The following is a 13,518-nucleotide window of genomic DNA, read 5'->3' as shown; positions in this document are numbered from 1 at the left end:
AAAGCAAAAAAGACTACATGCGGATATAGTAGGAGGGGTTATCCTTGGCTGGCCTACAGATTTTTTTCTTTGACCGTTTCCAGTCTTCTTGTGGGCAGCAGTATAACTCAACAGTATATGCCTTCTTGTGTCCAGTAATGAATGAGGAGGACATTTGTTTTATAGCGCAATAGCAAATAACATATATGCAATGTTATAAATGACCTCCCTTACCAATAACAACATGTTGATACAGACAACAGCCATTTCTATAGGTACCTGCTTCATTAATTTCCATGCTCTTGTTTTCAACCTTGCAATGTTGATTACTTCTAGTTTCAAAGATTTCTTGTGCAAGGCCATTGTCATTTTCATCAAGATGATCTAAATTCTTAGAAGCATTAGGTTGCTCGTTTTCCTTGGTGTCACGCTCATCAGATACAGGAGGATCAAGAAGAGGAATGTTATTCAAAGATGCATTGTACATGCAAGCAGTTTCAAGGTCAGTGGTTGATGAGAACTCTACAAAACTAGGACAATCTAGTGTTCCATCTAGAATGGATTCACTAACCATATCAAGCATAAAAGAGTCTTGTTCATTTGGGGTCACAGCATTTAGGAACTTAGTTGGCTCATTGGTGCGATTCTGTGTCACACTAACACAGCTTTCACGAACAAGTGTATCTTTATCACTCCTGATGTCGTTCTGGTTTGTAGTTAATATACGAGTCTTTCTTTTGTCTACTTGAGAAAAGAGATTTGACGACCTTTTATTTTGGTTTATTTCTTTACATTTGGTTTTCATGAAACCAAAAGGTTTAGTAAAGTCCATATCCAAGGAATTGCTGACAAAATTTGTCTTTTTCGTGACACTTACATCTTTAGCGTTCGGTTGAACATCTTTAGACACAGCAGATATTAAAGACTGCAAAGGATAACCAAGAGTCTTAGCATTCTCTTCCGAAACAGATATCAGGCAATTTGGCTGTGGGATAACAAATGTTTCCCTCCTACAATTAATGCCATTATCTGCAGGGATGAACTCAGACAGCATGCAACTTGGCTTTGATGAATTTAAAACATATGTTTCCCTTCTTATAGGGGGTTCTAGATTTTTCATAGTAAAACTTGGAATAGTATTGCTCATCTTGGCATTGTCCAGTTCATTGGATTTGTGGCTGCCTTGAACTTCACCTAGGTGTTCTAGATCGCTTACATTTTTAGTTATTTTACGTTTCTTTTTGGAGGTTTCCAAATCTTTTGCAGGCCTTTTGCCAAGTTTTGATCTTCTCTTAACTACTGTGTCATTTGTGTTGTGTTTTACATCTGAACTTGACACGTTTTCTGCATCAAAAATCAGGTCACTATTTGCATCACATAAATAGCTGGTATCAGTTGATGATTTTTCAACCGTACAGACCACTGACATTTTGGGATCATTTCTACCAGGATACAGTTTGGTTTTACTTTCAAAAACTTTAGACTTTTCTTTGTCCATAGGGCTTGGTGAAACACATGTACGCTCACTATTATATTGATCATTTGAAACTGCTCTGAAGTCTGCTGGAGGGTTGAATTCCAAGGGTATATTTTCATCAACATTTTCAGTGAATGACTCTTGTACCCTGCAACCCACTAAAGGAGTGGCTTCATTTTTACCAGAATACAGTTTAGCTTCACTTTCAAAAACGTCAAACTTATCTTTGTTTACAGGGCCTGGTAAAACAAATGTACGCCGATTATCAAATTTATCAGTTGAATCTGGTTTGAAGTCTGCTGGAGGTTTGAATTCTAAGGGTATGTTTTTATCAATATTTAAACTAAATTCTATTTTTTCTTTATTTTTAGACAACAGACTGCTTTCCTTCCCTTTACAAGAACTACTTTGCCTTGCTTTTTCATGTGCTGTTGTCTTTACCTTTCTTAAAGATGTCCCATCTTGTTTTACTGGTATATTTGTTTTGGAAGTTTTTGTTTTTCTTTTAGGCATAACTGCAACAATTGCAGCAGAGTCACTGGAAGTCATTTCCATGTCAGCTTCATACACAGTTTTCTCTTGGTCCACAGGCCTATTAACAATGGGATGCAGATCACATTCCCCTGATTGTAGCAGACCAGGCTGATGTGTAGTTTCAGTATCAAGCTGTGTGTCTTGATTTTCTTTCTTTGCTTCAAAGTTTTTGTCTGGATTTAAGGAGAGTGGTGAACATGACGTTTCCAACATGTACTTTCTCATTACAAAATCAAAATGTAGGACATTATCTCCAGTTGCACCTGCATGTCCTGGCTCATGAGGAAAGTTGTCATGTTTGTTGATTTCCCACTGTGTACTGGAGCAGCTCTCTCTACCAATTCCCAATGATTTCTTACTCTGATTAAAGTCTGAATTCACAGACTGTGTACTTGAGAAAGATGCTGTAGACCTTTTCCTTCTCTGAGTTACAAATCCACCACTTCTACTGCTTGGGATCCTGTCTTCATCCAGAAGCAAATCCGAACTAACTTTCTTATTTAAGGAAGAATCACGGGTCATCTTTTTATTGTATGATGAATGGCATTCTAAAAATAAATTTAAAAGAACAAAAGTAGACAATTTTAGTTTTTTTCATTTTTAAAACAAATTCAATACTTCAATAAAGCTGATTAAAAGAGAACCTTTTTTTTAAAATCATACTTACCTAGGTGAATGCAGCATCGATCCCCTGCCAGCTCTAAGGCTGAAAACTGAGCGATCAAACACTGGTGATTGCTCAGTTTTCCCGGTCACTCTGAGCAGGGCGCGGTGACTGTTAGGCGCTCACTGGAGCACCAGGGTAGGGAGAGGAGGAAGCAGCTGGCTCAGTCTCCCAGTAGCAAAGCTGAGAGGCTGAGCCAGGTGCTGGTTCAGGCAGCTGGGTTGATCCCATCCATATGGTCGTGATCTTTCCCCAGCCTGGACCGGCTCTGTGATGTCAGCTGACAGCAGGCTTTAGTGGCTAACGGCTTGTAGTTCTCAATTAACTAGTAGGATGCTGTTGAGCGCTCTAGGTAGTTCATCAATTCTTCCTGTCATTGTGTAACTGCCTGCCCGTACAAGCAGACAGCTTATAGACAGTCTGCAGGAGCCCCGCATTGCAATGCTTTTCAGGCTCCTACCAAAAAAATAAAAATAAAAAGTAGTAAATGCGTATTTTTATACCCGCTTTAATATAAATATATATAGCCAGAAAACCCTCCTCTGTGCATCTCTGATGTGTTTTTCCTTTATTTCTAGGGTTCAATTTTCTATCAAATATGAAAGCAATGAGAGCACTTCAGTGGTCATTTAGGGTATTTTAATTGGACAGAGTTCAAACAGGTCAGTGCAGCTTGGCCCAGAAGTCAAGCCCCTAGTCACAAACTATCTCTGTAGTACACAGACATAGGTTTTCTAGCTAACAAAAAAGCAATAGGCATATTATAGCACTTGCTCTAAGACAGAACTATTGTTTTTATTAAATAAAAATGAACGATATTGACTTTATTTGTATTAGTAACCTTACTTTTAGAAATCCTAATTTATTAAATGTACATCATAGGACACAGGGTTGTTTCTTTTTCAAGACTACTGGATTGTCCAAAGCACCGAAAAAGAGAGGTGGGCAATGCAGCAACAAGTCCAAAACCCATGAGCTGCCTGCAAGACATTCTGGCCAAACTGACGTAAGAAGAAAATAAATATCTACCTAGTAAAGCTTAGCAAACGTGTGAACAGAAGACCAGTCTTACAAACTGAAATAGCTGAAGCTTGATGTTGAATCGCCCAGAAACACTGACACTCTTGGTAGAATAGGCCCTGACTGGAAGAGGAGGAAACCCATCCTTCATGCCAAGGCATGAGAAAAAAGTTGCTTAATCCACTGAAAATTAGTATACGGGGAAGCAGCTGGTCCCTTGCGAGGCCCTTCAGGCAGAACAAACAGCCAATCAGACTGCCAAAACAAAGCCATTGACTATGCCCTCACAGCAAGGATCAAATCCAAACAGAGAAGAACCTTCCCAGGGCATTTTGGATTAAGACAAAAGATAGTAACACCATATCCTGGTATTGGAGGAAAGAAGCCTCAACACCAGATCTCAGTGAAGAACCATACAAGCTGAAATAATGGCTACCAAAAAGTCCACCTTGCGCGTAAGAAGCATCAAAGGACTATCCCAAATGGTTTCAAATAGAGCATGCTGTAAAATAGACTGAACCACATTAAGATCTCACAGACATACATACAAGGCTGAAATCTGACCAATGACCGCATACAAGGCCAAAGACCACTCCAGACCAGCAGGTTGAGGAGGATATCTTTTGAGCCTCAACACCAGGCAAAGAAACCCTTGCAATGGTAGGCCTTCCTGGAGGTCACATTGCCCTGTGCAGGATAGGAAAAACCAAGTAAGAAACACCCCTGTCCCTCAGGGGTTGGAGCCTTAACAGCTATATGGTCAATGCCAGCAACTGTAAAGCAGGATAAATGATCAGGCTATGCGACAGCAGATCTGGAGGATTTGAAGAGCCCAAGGCTTGTTTGCCAGCAGAAGGACTATGTCCTCATACTACGTTCTTCATAACAAAGCTAGAGAAACATTGCTGCACCCACTGCTTTAAAATAAAGGCCCAAACTTTTTTCTTACATTTTGGGTAGCGTGAGTCAAATGGGCGTTTGACAGCTGCAGTGTGCATGAGGCCTAAGTGATGGTTATAACCTGTGTTTAATTCACATATCACACTATACTGAATTTGAGTTTAGCAGCACTGCACTTTATAGGTATTAATTTTATTTTATTTTTTTGAGGTGTGGTAATACATAACAGTGTTGGCTAGCTACTTAAGGCTAAAAAGGGGATTTATTTATTTTTATTTTTGTCTTTTTTAGTGATGGCAGGATTAATTGTGGTGCAAGAGTTTTTTGGGCATTTTGGTTCATTATAACCTGTCGGATTAATAAAAAACAAAACAAAACAAAAAACACACACATCAAATGTGCCCCATTGGGGAGATTTCCCATCACTTCCTAGGTCACCAGAACTGGTGACCCCACTGGAAGATTTCTCCACTGGAAGATTTCTCCTCTTTTCCTGTCCAGACAACTCAAATTTGGAATATTCTTTCACCCTTGGTGAAAAAACAGTTAACACAACAAATAGAAAGAGTGAATCTCCCTAACGGGGACGCAGACACCAATAAAAAAACATGACAGGCGTTTTAATTCTTCGGAATTCTTGGCTTTAGCTCTACTTGCAACTTCCAGGGCATCCACCACAAATGGCTAGACAAATTTGTTTGGCTTGAAGCTGAACCTGGCTGCTAGAATATCAACATCTGGAGTCCGCTACCTCTGACGGGGGCTTTGAACACCTCCGGATGAAGGGCCTACTCGCCCAAGGTCATCTGCTGATGAATGAGGAAGTCTGTCTGTCAATTTTCCACTCCTGGAATCTGTGTGGCGCAACTTCTTGACCCACTCTAATGATCATCATATGCCACCGCTGAGGTATTGTCTAAATACACCCAAACTGGCAGACCCTGAAGGCAATGCTGGAGAGCCAGACAAATCGCCTGAAGTTCCAAAATTATAATTGGCAAGGTCTGTTGCTCTACTGATCATATTTACTGAACCAACCATTTATCCAGAGCACCTCTCCAGACGAAAAGGCTGGCATCGGTCATCAGAACCCTCCAAGGTATCAGTTGAAAAGATTTTCTTGCATCTACTATCCAGGAAGGGATCAACCACTCTAAAGCTGACCTAGCTCTTCGATTCAGATGTATAGGCATATCTAGGGACTGGGTACTCTTGCCCCAGGCCAACAGAATATTGATGATCAAGTCCTTGGAATGGAACTGGGCATACAGCACTGCATCAAAAGCAAGGACCATCTACCCCAGTACCCTCATACAAAAACTGAATTTAGGGATTATCCAGAGACCTCAGGGACTCCACCTAAGTTCAGAATGAAAAGCATTTTTCCACCTTCGACTGTGCTGTGTCCAGAACTAATAATGACACAAATTTCTATCAGCGCAAATGGTTAAAGCCTCAATCACTAAATAGTGATGAAAATGATAAGTGATAAACAAAAACACCTCCAAAAAAAAAAAAAAAAAAGCACAAAAAAAATTTGTGAAAAATAACCCCCCCCCGTTCACTTCACATAAGTAATATAAAACAGAACAGTGTTGCGCTACCAAAATAACAAAGTGACTACAAATATATCCTAAATTAAGAATAAATGATTAGCTTGCAAAATTGCAAGATACTGGGTGCACCATCAAATATTAATTTTCCCTACCTGGGAATAGTGAAAAAACAATATGCTATGTCAGTGTTCCCTGACTGGGAATAGTGAACCATAAACAATAATAGTGAAGTCCACACACTCAAAAAATGACATAACAGTCCAAATGAAAAAAACAGTCCTCAAAATCTTCTGCATAAAAACGTAAAAAACACCACTAGTGAATAAAAGTTGAGACTGCAAGTGCTCTCCTCCACCTCAATATCCTAGCCACTCACCTCACGTTCTGACCCCTGTTTCACCAGAAGGTCAGAAAAATCAGGTTCCCTCTCAGGGATGCAAACAGATCAGCTGATCATGGAGCTCCTGTTCCATCTGTGCTGCCTCCGGCTGATTAGATGAACACCAGCCAGTACAGATTCCCTCAATGGGGTCCAGTGCATATAGGAATAGAAAAGGCAAATATAGTGCTCTCTGTATTCAAAACAGTTTATTTCCTCACGTTTTGACCTCTGTTTTACCAGAAGGTCAGAAAAAGCAGGTTCCCTCTCAGGGATGCAAACGGATCAGCTGATCATGGAGCTCCTATTCCGTCCCCATTGAGGGCATCTGTACTGGCTGGTGTTCATCTAATCAGCCGCAGGCAGCACGGATGGAATAGGAGCTCCATGATCAGCTGATCCGTTTGCATCCCTGAGAGGGAACCTGCTTTTTCTGACCTTCTGGTGAAACAGGGATCAGAATGTGAGGTGAGCGGCTAGGATACTGAGGTGGAGGAGAGCACTTGCAGTCTCAACTTTTATTCACTAGTGGTGTTTTTTACATTTTTATGCAGATTGAGGACTGTTTTTTTTTCATTTGAACTGTTATGTCATTTTTTTGAGTGTGTGGACTTGTATTGTTTATGGTTCACTATTCCCAGTCAGGGAACACTGACATAGCATATTGTTTTTTCACTATTCCCAGTTAGGGAACATGAATATTTGATGGTGCACCCAGTATCTTGCAATTTTGCAAGCTAATCATTTATTCTTAATTTAGGATATATTTGTAGTCACTTTGTTATTTTGGTAGCGCAACACTGTTCTGTTATTTGTGTCCAGAACTAAGCCCAAGCTTTTCAGACATTCTGTTAGGACCAAGGCTGATGTTTGGAAGTTCAAATGAACCTCTCTAGGACCAGCACCACACCAGAACCTTGACATCAAGGTCTGAGCCAATTGCTCTCAAAAAAGTAGGTCATTCAGGTACCCCACAATAAGGATACCCACAGTCCTCAACAACCTTAGAATCAATAAAAAACACTTTGGTAAATACTCAGTAAGTCTTGGACATGCCGAATGGCAACACCACAAGTAGTGACTGATCCTCCACAGCAAACCTTAGAAACTGTTGGTGAGGCTCAAATATTGGAATGTGCGGGTAGGCCATCTAGATATCCACTGAATCCAGGAAGTTTCTCTGCTGGAGTAAAACAATCACTGCCTGGGTGGACTCCATCCTGAAACTTTGCACTTGCAAGAATTTTTCAAGACCCTTGAGATCCAGAATAGGTAAAAGTCTCCATTTGGCTTTGGAACCTTCTCCCCTTCCAGTATGGGCATGATTACACCCTAAGACAGCAACCTCTCCAGTGTTGTAAAAATACTCACTGTTCTTTGCTCCAAAGAGACATTTGAGTACAAAGCATGAAGGGAGCAAGCTTTGGAAATCCAGCGCATAACCTTGATACCACACTGGCCCATGTCCATGACTTAAATAGCCTGAGGTTCTGATTCCAGAAAGCCACAAAGGACAGGCGCCCCCTACCTACATAAGTGAGGGATGCCTTTTACAGGAAAGAGCACTTGGCTCTAGACTTGGCCAATGGCTGAAGAAAGCTGATTTTCATTAGTTGGCCCTAGCATTAAACCCATTGTATTTTCCTTCTTCAGGGGTAAAGGTGCGATTTTTCCATGTCTCACCTTCTGAATGAAAGCATCTAAATGGCAGCCAAAGCAAATGTCCACAAAGAGCAGCCGCTAGCCCGGCTACTTACAGAGAAGTTCAGCAGACCAGCATCTGACCCACAAGATTCTCCTCATGTTGACAGACATAATGCCTAGTATAGAGAACGGCCTAATGGAATCTTCCAAGACATCCACTAAGAAGCTTAAGCCTGTTCGGGAACTCCTTCAGATATTGTTCAAAGGACAGGTATCTCTAGGATCAGGATTTCCTGGACCAGAGCATACGTTTTGCTGACACTTGAGTGTTTGATAACCTTCACAGCAGCCACTGCTGGCTGCACCTACCAAAAAGAAAGATGCCTTAAGGGAGAAGTACAGCCAAAGCTTGTTTGGCTGTACTTCTCCAATGGATCACAGGAGTGCAGTTCGTTTTGCACTCCTGTTACCCGTTTTCAGCAGAGAGTGGGCTGAAATCCGCTCTCTGCTGATGTCATAGAGTCGGTCCAGGCTCAGCTTCATAATGACCATGGAGTCGGGATCCACCTAGATCCCCGGACCGAGACCCAGCTCAGCCTCCCAACGAGCTGCTCAGAGCTTGAGCCGGCCGCTCCCTCCACAGCTCAGCGCTCCAGTGAGCGAGGAGGGGGCAGAGCAAAGAGCTGTGACTGACAGTCACCAGCTCTCTGCTCAGGGAGCTGTGGGAACCGAGCGATCGTCCGTGTTCGATCTCTTGGTTCTCAGGGTAGAGGCGCCTAGGTAAGTACGAATAAAAAATTAATAAAGAAAAAACCACAAAACCTATACTTCTTTCAAAGAGGGCTTCTAACCAGTTATACATAGCATTCTAAAAGACTGGAACCTCATGCACCGGGATTGTTGGGGTCTTGTTAAGGTGGAAAATAGCTGGATCAATGGCTGGAGAACTCCACTTTTTACAGCATTCCCGCTCTGTAGGGTACTGTTGGCAAACCAATTTCTGCAGATGGGTTTGCACAAAAAAAAAAAAATTGGGAATTTTCGGCAGTAGCCAGGACCCAAGCCCAGAGACTTTTGGAGAAGTAAATTCCAAAAGGGGCAACTTTAAAATAGCTCTGACTATACCCACCAAAGAAAAAAAACATTGTTTGCTATGCCTGACAGGCAAGGATGCAGAGCCTCTTCCTGAAAACTTTTCATAAGAGTCCAAATCTTCACCAGCTTCCTCTTCTACATCCACATCTAAAGGATGATCCTCTGACACCTCATACTCCCGCAACAGGGGATGAGCGAAAGTAGAGTGCCCACATTTGCATCCCAGTGAGAACCCCCGAGAGCTGGTCGCACAGGCCGGAAAAGGCTGCCAAAGATTCCCCTCCTGATTAAAAATGGAGGAATGTGCCCTGAAAAAGCGGAAGACCAGATAGGGACATGGATTTAGAAGCCCATCCCATCATCCCCCCCACCTCTCTGCCTGCACTCTGCCCTGGCCTGCTAAGGGTGATTAGGCCTTACACTGGAACAGGTAGAAATGGCCACCCAGCTGCAAGGACTATCTGTCGACAGCCAAGACACAGGTGGCCAGTGACCCACGCGCAAAGTCCCTATATAGTTGCAGGGATAGCACCGGAGCTGTAGATTAGTAAACACCCTGAGGACTTGAGAACATTCGACACATGGAGCCCAAGAATGTGAAACAAAAAATGCTGACTGCGCACCTAACATGCAGCTGGGCCCACCCATAATGAACACCGCCACAGCAATGGAGCACACAGAGGTACTGTACTTACTAATCCAGGCCGCAGGGCTTTTTGAAAGCCTGATGTTTTCCAATTATGGAGGACATGCTCAAAGAGTGTTCAAGAACATGCCTTACCTGCAGGGGATCCCTACCCTGAACAGCATCCTGCCAGCCACTGCACTGTCTACCAGATGCCTCGGTGACTGCTGTCTGCAGGATCTATTGCTGACCAGCCACATTGCATGACACCACTGATCTTACACAATGGGGGGCGGTGTATCATCCGCCTGGGCCTTTAACTTGAATAAAGCCCTTCTTTACCCAATCAGTGAAAAAAGTTCATTCACCTGTGGGTGGCAACATAACCAAAGTAGTCATGAATAAGAAAAAAACCCTGTGTCCTGTAATATACAAATCAGAAAACCCTTCCCCCTGTAATATGAGCTTTCAGCTGCACAGTCTGCCCACAGCCACCACGGTCTGTACTCCATCTTGTCTTCAGAGCAGAAAGCTTGGTGGATTTGCTGAGATGAAAGCGGGAGTGGCAGGATCTCCAAGAGTTTGATGGCAGTCTTCCCCTCCATTGCTGTGCTGCCATTATACACTATAGAAAGTTCTCTCTTTATAAAACACATACATCAGCTTTCTTTTTGGATTTTACACAGAATGAAGCACAGGCTGTGACAGCTGTGGGCAGGTCACACAGGTAAAAGCTCATGATTATAGAGCAAGAGATATAGGATTTTGATGGTCTTTTATGATGCAACTCCTATACATACTTGAGTTGCCACTCAGCTCCATTTGGCCGCAAGTAAATCAAGAGTGTATACTCTGTGATGAAGCCGATATTAGCTGAAACTTTAGACGGGGCAATTGTATGTGGGAATGCTGTGTGCTTTGTCTTACTTTAATAAAGTTGGATGTTATCCGACGACATTACTGTGCGGCTTCCTTCTTTTCTGCCGAATATATGAAGCATGGTTGGGCTCTCGGTGGTCCGCATCTGGAGTTCCAGAGGCGAGGGGTCCTTATACAGGCTTGGAACAGGGACTCTCCATATGTCTACCAAGAGTGTACATTGCACAAAGTCTACAATCTAGAAATTTTTTGTTAAAGATTTGAGTTGCAATTTAACTTTTCTAAGCATGCTACATTGTGCTGAAGCACATTAAATGTCCTATGGAAGAACTAGATCTGTGATCAGCAACAAAACAGCATGATTCTTGAGCATGTGATCGATGTGGTTTATCCGGGTTCACACGGCTTTATTTACAAATAACACATAAAAGCCTTACATGTACTAAAAGAAAACAAAATGTAAAAAATTATTAAGGTAGGCAAATTAGTTACATTAACCCAGCACATACTGACCTTATTTAATATGGACTCAGGTTACAAAAGGGCTAAATCCTAAATGAAGTTGCAGAGATAGATACGCAGTCACATACTGTACTAACCACCTCCATTTTCGTAAACTGGCCCACACTTTCTTAAAGGATAACTCTCGTGCTCGGAGGGGAGCCGCTCTCCCTCATGGCTCTCGTGCGAGCGCTCTCCCGTGTCATTCTGGGAGCCAATGGCTTCGCTGCTATCACTCTATCCAATCAGGACCCGAGACACCGGCTGGAGCTGGTCTGCCCGTTCTCGGTGCTGACCGGGGGTCAGGTGAGTAAAGGGGGGGGGGGGTCTTCTGGAGGGAGGGGGGGGTGGCTCTGCACTATAGAAGGTTTATGACCCCTTTAAGAGTTTTACAGGGCCTCTAAATATGACTGTAGATTTGGGGTTTTACAGAAAGGTTGTAGCAATAAATGTGTTGCAAAGACACTGCACTGCTAAAAATACTCAATGTGCCAAAACAATATTGTTAAACGGTCACCTGAAATGTATGGAGAGTGTAGTTTTAAAGGAAACACTTAATGATTAATTTATTTTGTTTGGTGATACACATGCACACACTATATATTTCAGATGAATGTTTCCTGCTTTTTTTTCACAAGCGCTGTTCAATGTAGTTTTAATTTGCACAAAAAGTTAAAAATGACAGGTGTACTTTATTAGCTGACTAAGATTTCTTTCAAGCATGGATTTACCTTCGGCTGTTGAAAGAGAAGTGTACATCTCAATTTCATGCTGTCCATCTGGCTTCTCTTTGTCAATACTGGAATCTGTAGATTGTGGGGGGCTAAGGTGCTCGTCTTCATTCGGTAAAACTGCTGGAACATTGCTGCATTTCTGCTGCTCTGTTGAACTGGAAGGAACTCTTAATGCCATGCCTGTCAGTCTAATATCGCAACATAAAATTTCATTAATAACAAATTAAGTATTAATTTTATCATTTAATGCACTATGAGGAACAAAGTATTCACAGTTTTCGTTTTTGAGACCGCCGGATAAATTAGACATTATGGGATAGAATAGCATCTTTATTTAAAATCCATAAAAGATGCTGAACAAAAAAAAAATTGCCCGTGCCAGATAGTAAAAGTAAAGTCAAAAGATGACACTTGTACGACTTGGGATTGCAAAGTCGCATGACAAGTCATCGCCCTTGATTTCCAATGACAACCATTCATATTAGTACGACGTCAAAAGCAGTCCCTGCACTACTTTGACAATGTAGACAAAGAAAGAATTACTCCTGGGCTCGTGAAGGCGTTCTTGGTATAGAGTGGTAGTACTTATAAAAGAAGAAAAATAGAAGATGATCATGCGTGTCCCGCTGCCTAAACTGACCAGGGGTGGTCCGAAGAAGGCCAAGTGGAAGAAAAGAGGTGGAAGGCACGTGATCAAATGCTTGAGTCAAGAAAAAACTATTTATTCATATACAGAATAGATAAATGCATATAAAAAAGTTACTACGTATTCATAAAAGCTGGGTTACAAAATATACACATTAGAAATTAAAAGTTTAAAAGTTGAACATGCCCATGCAAGGGCAAGTACTCAAAGGTGGGCTGATTTCGGGCGTTTCGAGGGGTTCTCTCTTCATCAGAGCCTTGAAAAAAGGAGAAAAGTCTGTACAATATGGTAGAACAACATAAAAGGAGTGGCTAGTTGGGAGGTGTATCACATGGTAAGACCTGTCCACATCCCAGCGCTCTATGTGGTATAGAGAGATGTATTTCTCTTTTTGTGTGGGTCTGTCAGTAGTACCTGTATCCATGTACATTGGCTGTCTCATATAGATGGAGACAGCCAAAAACTTTTTCATATCACAAGACAACTCTCTGGTAAGAGGCATTTAGAATCCCCACAGAAGCAACTGCCTCCTTCTTTCTCACTGATGCACGCAGGCTGCAGTTCCCTCACAATCTTGGATGCAGGTACTATTGACAGACCCACACAAAAAGAGAAATACATCTCTCTACACCACAGAGCGCTGGGACAGGTCTAGAGCTAAGGAGAACTGATCACTTACCATGTGATACACCTCCCGACTAGCCATTCCTTTTTTCTTATCGTAAATCACGGGACACAGAGCCATAGTAGTTACTATGTGGGTTATAGGCCACCTTAAGGTGATGGACACTGGCACACCCTAAGACAAGAAGTCCACTGCCTATATAACCCCTCCCACTACTGGGAGTACCTCAGCTTTTTCGCCAGTGTTTAAAGTGTTGGTCA

At 42.2% G+C, this 13,518-nt stretch overlaps 1 protein-coding gene across 2 annotated transcripts in view; it reads right to left on the bottom strand.

Annotated features, from left to right (window-relative positions):
• Window positions 1-13,518, bottom strand: part of LOC141146805 (uncharacterized) — a 58,389-nt gene that overhangs the window by 14,309 nt on the left and 30,562 nt on the right. The window contains exons 6-7 of one of the 2 annotated variants that reach the window (XM_073633413.1): window positions 11,985-12,175; window positions 259-2,538 (exon numbers count right to left, since the gene is read on the bottom strand). In XM_073633413.1, the coding sequence (XP_073489514.1) occupies window positions 259-2,538; window positions 11,985-12,175 (2,471 nt within the window). The remainder of the gene's footprint in view (window positions 1-258; window positions 2,539-11,984; window positions 12,176-13,518) is intronic. The other variant, XM_073633414.1, reaches the window with a different exon arrangement.

The sequence above is a fragment of the Aquarana catesbeiana genome, linkage group LG06 (genome assembly GCF_042186555.1).
Source record: "Aquarana catesbeiana isolate 2022-GZ linkage group LG06, ASM4218655v1, whole genome shotgun sequence".
Classification (NCBI taxonomy): Eukaryota; Metazoa; Chordata; class Amphibia; order Anura; family Ranidae; genus Aquarana; species Aquarana catesbeiana.
The sequence above is the reverse complement of the archived record's forward strand: the minus strand, read 5'-3'. Positions and strand labels throughout refer to the sequence as shown.